The 6,937-nt window shown below is 58.4% G+C and overlaps 1 protein-coding gene across 1 annotated transcript in view; it reads left to right on the forward strand.

Moving 5' to 3' along the window:
* Positions 1-6,937, forward strand: part of RHOF (ras homolog family member F, filopodia associated) — a 10,801-nt gene that overhangs the window by 277 nt on the left and 3,587 nt on the right. Inside the window, exon 2 of the mRNA XM_006104987.3 lies at positions 137-300. Coding sequence (XP_006105049.1) covers positions 137-300 — 164 coding nt within the window. The remainder of the gene's footprint in view (positions 1-136; positions 301-6,937) is intronic.

A 6,937-nucleotide genomic window follows, 5' to 3' on the forward strand; every position in this document is an offset into this window, starting at 1 on the left:
CTAGTGTAACCGGTTTCCTTGGGGGCCCCAGAAGGGGTGCCACCCCCTGGGGCCCACCCTTCAGGGAATTCCCGGCGCCTAGCGGTGTGTGTGCGGGGGGTGCGGGGGGGGGGGACCCGAGCCGGATGGGGTGAAGGTGGAAGGTGGGGAGCCCAGCGCACCCCGGGACCCCGCCGCGCTCCTGGGCACCAACCCTGCCCCTTCTCCGACAGCACTACGCCCCGTCCGTGTTCGAGAAGTACACGGCCAGCGTCACGGTGGGCAACAAGGAGGTGACCCTGAACCTCTACGACACCGCCGGTGAGTGCGCCTGCGCGCCGAGGGTCGGGGCGGCCCGGGGGTTCCCCGCCCGGGCATCCCCGCCGCATCCCGCATCCCCGGCCGCATCCCGGCCGCCAGCTCCGCGAGGCCCTGACAGCCCATCCCTCCTGGAGGCAGCGGCGCGGTGCTGGCCCGGAGCCGGTGACCACCGCCTGGCCGGGGAGGGGGGGCGGGCCTGGCGGCATAGAGGACCCCGGTCGCCCCGTCCGTATGTAAAAGGAGGGTGTTTGGACGAGATGAGCTTCTGGCCACCACCCAGCCCTGCTGTATTGAGAGCCCACGGCTGGGTTCCTCTCCTGTTTCTAGAAAACCACGGGCTCCCTTCTGCTTGGGGTGGGACCTGCTGTGGTCGCCTAAGGCTCTGCGAGCTGCACATGTGGGTCCCCTGGGGCTGGGCTGCATCTCGGGGTCCGATGCTTCCGGAATACTCTGAACCACAGATGAGAGCGAGCCTGTGACCCCCAAGATCCTTGGCCGACAGCCCGAGGCTCCAGGAGACATTTTGACTCCCACGCTTCTGGGATTCTTGGGGCCACCTGGGGTGATCCTGGGATTTGGTGGTCTCCTGTTTGAGCTTCTAGGATTCTGTGCCTTCCTGGTTCCCTGGAAGAAACCGGGCGCTGAGGAAGGAACCCAGCTCTAGGGAATGCCGGGGTGAGGTTCTGTCACCTGCAGCTGCTAGTGGGTTCGTGCTGCCTGCCTTGCCATCGCCATAGGAGGCCTGTTGCTGGGGGATGGGTGGGGGAGCCCAGCCAATGAGAGGACTTGAGTGGCACTGGATGGGGAGGGGGGGCTGCCTCCCCTCAGGGAGTTTCCTTCTTCGCCTCTGGACTGAATAAACACTGGGGAGCAAAGGTCAGGATACGCAGCCTCTGTGAGTCAGTGTTTAGTGAGCTGCGTGGAACCCTGTCATCGGGTGCCCCCTCCCCAAGGAAGCCTAGTGTGTGTGAGGTGACGTCTCCCACTGGCCTTGGGTGGAGCCAAAATCCAGACCCTGCCTCCCTTGCCAAGCTGTCAGTAACATCTCTCCTTCTACCTGAACCTGACAGGATAGGGCTGGCCTTTCCCAGCCCCAGACCGCTCCTGGGTTACTGACTTCTGGCAGGCTTTTTTTGGGTGTAAACCCCCCCCCCCCCCCGCCCTCCCTGCAGTGGGCTCTAAGGACCTCCCCTTCTTGTTGGATGAGGGCCCCGCGGGGCTGCCCCCAGAACGGGGATGTATGTGCCTCTGCTACTAAAGGCTTCAGAGGAATTCCCAAGGGTGTGGCCGCAAAGAGCAGTAAAGATCACACTGTTTGGGACACTTTTCGTTTCACACGTTTCTGTCTGGGACCCAGGGAGGGGCAGGTTCCTTAACCCCACGTGGCGGGTGGAGTGCTGGTGGGACAGGGAGAGTCCAGGGGAGTCGTGTGTCTCTCCTCCTGCCTCTGCCCTCAGGGCGTCTCCTCTCAGAGTCCCCAGTTCTTTCACGGTTCCCACTGCCTTCCCGTCAGACCCAGCGCAGGGACCGCTTCTGGCCTTTCTGGCCTGGGCCAGAGAGAGATGCTCGAGACCCAGGTCAGGGTCGGTCGTCACGTGAAGGCTCTGGGAAGCGTCTAGTTGCTTTAGGAAAGGATTTGCTCTAAGAGCTACTTCAGGAGGGATGGGGAAGCTGCGTCCGAGTTATCAGAATGGCTGGGTACCCTGACCTTTGCTGCGAGCACCCGGGGCCTGTCAGCCTCGCCCGCAGCCCCGACACGCTCAGAGAACGGAAGCTGCGGTGAGGTCTGAAGTTTCCTGGGCAGGGGGGAGCGGGGGCGGGGGCGACGTAGGAGGTTAAGACACCAACCAGAGACGGAGCTGTCTGGGCCTCGGGGTGGGGCTCAGGGCTGGGGCGTCACGAGATGGGGTGGCGATTGCCCAGGAGGTGGGGAGCTGTGGCTTCCTTCGTAGCCTGAGATGGGAACACGAGGAAAGGTGTGGGGCAGACGGGGAATCAGGGACCAGAGCGTTGTCTAGGAGCCAGGAGCGAGGAGGCTGGGGGAGCCGCAGCGGTGGGTCCTCAGACCGGGTTCTGGGCCGCAGGCTGGCACTGCCCGGGCCCCAGCTGCTCCAGGCTCCGGGGAGGACGTGCAGGTGGCAGGCCCCAGAGCACTAGTGAGAGTGGGTTCCTTTTCTGGCAGCTTCCCCTTCTCGTGCTGCCGGCAGCCATCCCCTGGCCAACGCCCTGGCCAGAGCTGGGACCCACCTGCCCTGTGTCTGTCCTCCAGCCGATTTGGGGACCACCGTGGCCCGATGACTCCCTCTCTCCTCAACCAGCGCCACGCCTTAGAGACCCCTGCCCAGAGAGATGACAACCACAGCCAAGCTCCCTCCCACAAAGGAAATACCCTCTCGTGAGGCGAGGCGAGAGCCTCACTTCCTGCCTGCCCCACAGACCTTGCCTCGCCTGAAACAAACGTCTCCTTTTGCACAAAACTCAAGGCTTTTTTTTTTTTTTTTTACATCTGAGGCCCATCTGCGGAAGCCAGAGTGGAACACCTGTATGCCCGTAGACAGGGGACTTGGCCCCTTTAAGCCTTGGCATTACCAGGTGTAAATGGGGAGGGTAATACCATGTTGTGGGTGGAGGGCCCCATAAAGCTTGTGGGTCTAAAGAGCCAGGGTTAGAACCTGCTCTCCCCACCCCCTGCCCCCAGGACCCTGATCTATTTCAGGAGTAACCATAGTAGCAGTCCCTCACCTTTTGCCCAGCATTGCTCATCCTACCAGGAGCAGGGTTATCACCCCCTTTTCCAGATAAGAAAACTGAGGCCCAGAGAGGGAAGGTACCAAAGTCATGGAGCATGAGTCTGCGGGCAGCCTGGCCCTCCTGACTCATACGGGAGGCGTCCGGGACACCCTGCCCCTCCCAAGGAGACGAGAGGTCAACAGCACCCGGAAGTCTATCACCTGCAGAGTGGAGGCCCACTCTGAGGCCTGGGGAAAGCCGAGCCAGACACAGTCAAGACAGGAAGGCAGCCCGGAGGAGGAGCTGGGACCTGGGCTGGCTGCCCATCTCCTCCCAGAATCCCTCTCTTCTTGAGATTCCTGTGTTGGGAGCTTTTACCTCACCTGGTCAGGGCTGGAGTTTGTCGGGTTAGGCCAGCTCCCTATCCTTTGGGATGGAGCGAGAGGGAGGCACCCCAGTAGTCCTCCCCGTGGTCTTCTGTCATTTACAAAGCTTCCTGTGAGCCCTGTGACCGTGGACAAGTCCCTTCGCCTCTCTGTGTTTCAGTTTCTGCGTCCATAAGATGTGATAACAACAGCCCTGTCTTATAGGATCATGGTGAGGAATGATGAGTCAATGCAGGTAAAGGGCTCTGAATGGGGCCTGGCATATGATGACCATTTTTATTGTTACTCTCAACAAGGCTCACTTGCTTCTCACATGTCCATTTCACAGATGAGGAAACTGCGGCCCAGAGGTTAATTTCCAATTGGGAAGGCTGGAGAAGGCTTCCTGGGAGAACTGGTGCTTTTAGAGTGGCTTGGCAGGCAGCTGACCTTGGGCTTGGGGACTAAGTTGGTGCTCCAGCTCCCAGGGAGCCTGTCTCTGACCTTGAAAAATGCCCCCTCAGCCACGTGGTCTCCTAACAGGAAGAACCCTCCCCGCCAGGCTTACTTCCCGGGGTGGCTGCTTAAATGAACAGAGGTGATGCAAGTGCGGTGCCCTTGCAAACGCCCAAAGCCTCGGGGACCATCACTGCACTTCATTCACTCACTCATCCATTTGTTCATTCATTCACCAATGGAACTGAGCTCGCCAGTGTAGCAGAGACCAGGGCTGAGGTGCGCCTTGTAGCAGAGATGGCCCCTGTCCTCACGGGGAGACCAAACAAACAAACAAAAACCCAGAAGAAAAAGCCACAGCTGGTCGTGGGACCCACTGGGAAGGAGGCTGTTTCAGAGCAGTTCTCTTGGAGACGGTGACCCTCCTGCAGACCTGACGGAAAGGAGGGACCGAGCCATGCTGCCACCTGGGCACGAGCCTCTCGAAGAGGTGACAACGAGGGCAGAGTCTCGGGGGGAGTCAGCTTGGCCCGACTTCCTCCTCTAACCCAGGGCCGTCTGACTTCTGCCCTCATCAACTGCTGGGACCATCACGTACTCGGCAAACCTTCCGGCGCCCCTCAGCCCTGGTCTCCACGGCGTGACAAGAGGTGAACAGCTTCAACCAGCCAATACCGACTGGACGCCTGCCGGGCACCAGGAGTTAATATTTAAGGACAGACGTGGGCCCTGCCCTCAGGGTGCCTCCAGTCCACAGGGACACAGGCAGTAAACAGCACACGTATGAGGACAGGCTGTGGACACACAGGGCGGTGGACTTTGCACCAGGCAAGATGAAGAGAGACGTGGGAACAGTAGGCCCCGTTTTACAACGTGGCCATTGCAGCCACGTGTCTGAAAGGGAATGAGCGTGCGTGTGTTACGCCACAATTATGAACCGTATCGTGCACCGTAGAGGCCCAGGACGATGTTTGCACAGAAGCAAGAAAGCGTGTCGCTGCGTTTTTGCAGAAGGAACACGGGACTTGGGATTTAAGGAGCCGGGCGGAGTCCTGGCTCGGTCACTGATGCAGTGACCAGGGGTAGGTTACTTCACTTCTCTGAAACTCAGTTTTTTTTGTATCAGTGGGAATGTTCCTAAGTTCCCTGACTAGCTCCTCAGAGGGTTGCTGTCAGGGTGTGTCTTAATAATTTACAGGCAGAAGCACCCGGAAAGGTACATAAGGTGTAGGGTGGTGGTGTTATTACATAGAAGTAGAAAGAAGGCAAAGGAAATAATGTGGACAGTCAGTCTGAATGCTTGAAAAGAAAACGCTAGAAAAATGGGGAGAACACGAGGGAAAAGCATTCCAGGTATGGGGAACAGCAAGTGCAGAGGCTCTGAGGCCCGAGAGCTTGGTGGGTTTGAGAGGAGGCCCCCTTGGCTGGACCTCAGTGAGTGAGGGGTGTGGAGGAGGGAGATGAGGTCAGGACTAGTGGGCCCAGGTCATGTGGACCACAGGAGATGTTTGGGTTTTAATAAAGGGCAATAGGGAGCCATTGAAGGTGTTTCAGTTGGGAGGAGAGGGCAGGTCTTTGTGTTTTAAGGTCCACGTAACTGCTGCATGGAGAATGGGATTCATTGAGGGGCAGCAGGGGAGCAGGGGGAGGTGGCCTGGATGAGGACGGTGCCGTGCTGTGCACTAGAACGTTCTGTGGTGATGGAAACGTTCTGTACCTACGCTGTCTGTTACAGAAGCCACTGGCCCTGCGTGGCAGTTAATCCCTTGAAATGTAGCTAGTGTAATGGAGAACCTGCATTTTTAATGTTAATTTAAATAGCCACCTGGGGCTAGAGGCTACCCTATCGGACAGCAGAGGTCTAGTAAGACACGCACAGAGGTGAAGAATGGGGACAGTTTGGAACAGAAAGGGGAAGGCATGGGCTGGATAGCACGCTGGGCCAGTTCTCCATCGTCTTACGCAGATTTATCCAGCTTTGTGGCGGTGAGCATAGGGGGGTCTGAGTGCGCTGGGCCCTGCCTACCTCTCCCCCCTTCTCCAGTGTTGGGGGACTTCGGCTGAGTGACAGCACGGACAGTCCTCCTGGCCCAGCCGTTGTCATAACTGTGGCAACCATTCACTGCACAGTGGAGGGAGTCGGTGGGAAGAGGGTGGCTGTGCCCTGTCATCAGTAGGAGGCCAGAAGCAGAACGTGGTCTGTGCTCGGTGAAGAGGCCACTTGTCTTGAGAGGCCTTTGGCAGGGAGGGAGCTGGGGTCCCCCGCCGGCTGGAGGGAGGGGCCGGCGGGGGTCCTGTTCAATGGAAGGAAGTCACCTTGCCTTTCTGCAGGGTGGCTGGGGGGTTGCCAATGAGTCTGAAAGGCTCCCAGCCCTCGCTGTGGGAGTTTTCCCAAGATGCCGGGTATAACAGCTCCGTGCAGGACGTACAGGCACCACTGCCTCTGGACTAGGGGAAGGACTGGAGGACATTTGGGAAAAGCTGCACATGGCCAGTGGATCGGCTGGAGCACAGCGTGGCCGCGGCTTTCCCGAGTTTGGTAGACGCACTGTGGCCGGTGAGAGTGCGTCCCGTGTTCTCTGAATGTCCTTAGAAAATCCGCAGGGAACTAACTATTCCGGGCGCAGGAGCCCAATGTGTGCACCTGCCCCTCCGTGGTTCAAGGTGTTTCCCTGTAGGTACGAAGTGGGGCCAAACGTAAACAGTGCATCTGAGTAAGGGCGTTCTTGGCGCTGTTTTTTGCCATTTTTCTGTAAGTTTTAAATATAAATTTAAAAAAGAAAAAACCAAACCCGCCCAACTGGCGTGGTTGGCCAGGAGGTCACAGTTCAAGGCTGGGTTGGGGCACATGCCCAGGTTGCCGGCTAGATCCCCAGTGTGGGGTATGCAGGAGGCAGCCGATCAATGACTCATCATTGATGTTTCTCTCTCCCTTCCCCATAACAGTGGCTGCACATTAGAATCACCTGGGAATCTTTTTAAAATCCTGATTTCTGGGCCTCATCCTCTGGGAAATTCTGTTTCTTTGTTACTAATGTTGTGTCCCTACCCCATAACATAGAAACAGAAGTTCCGGAGAACTGAGG

Source organism: Myotis lucifugus, unplaced genomic scaffold (assembly GCF_000147115.1).
Source record: "Myotis lucifugus unplaced genomic scaffold, Myoluc2.0 scaffold_626, whole genome shotgun sequence".
In the NCBI taxonomy this organism is placed as follows: domain Eukaryota; kingdom Metazoa; phylum Chordata; class Mammalia; order Chiroptera; family Vespertilionidae; genus Myotis; species Myotis lucifugus.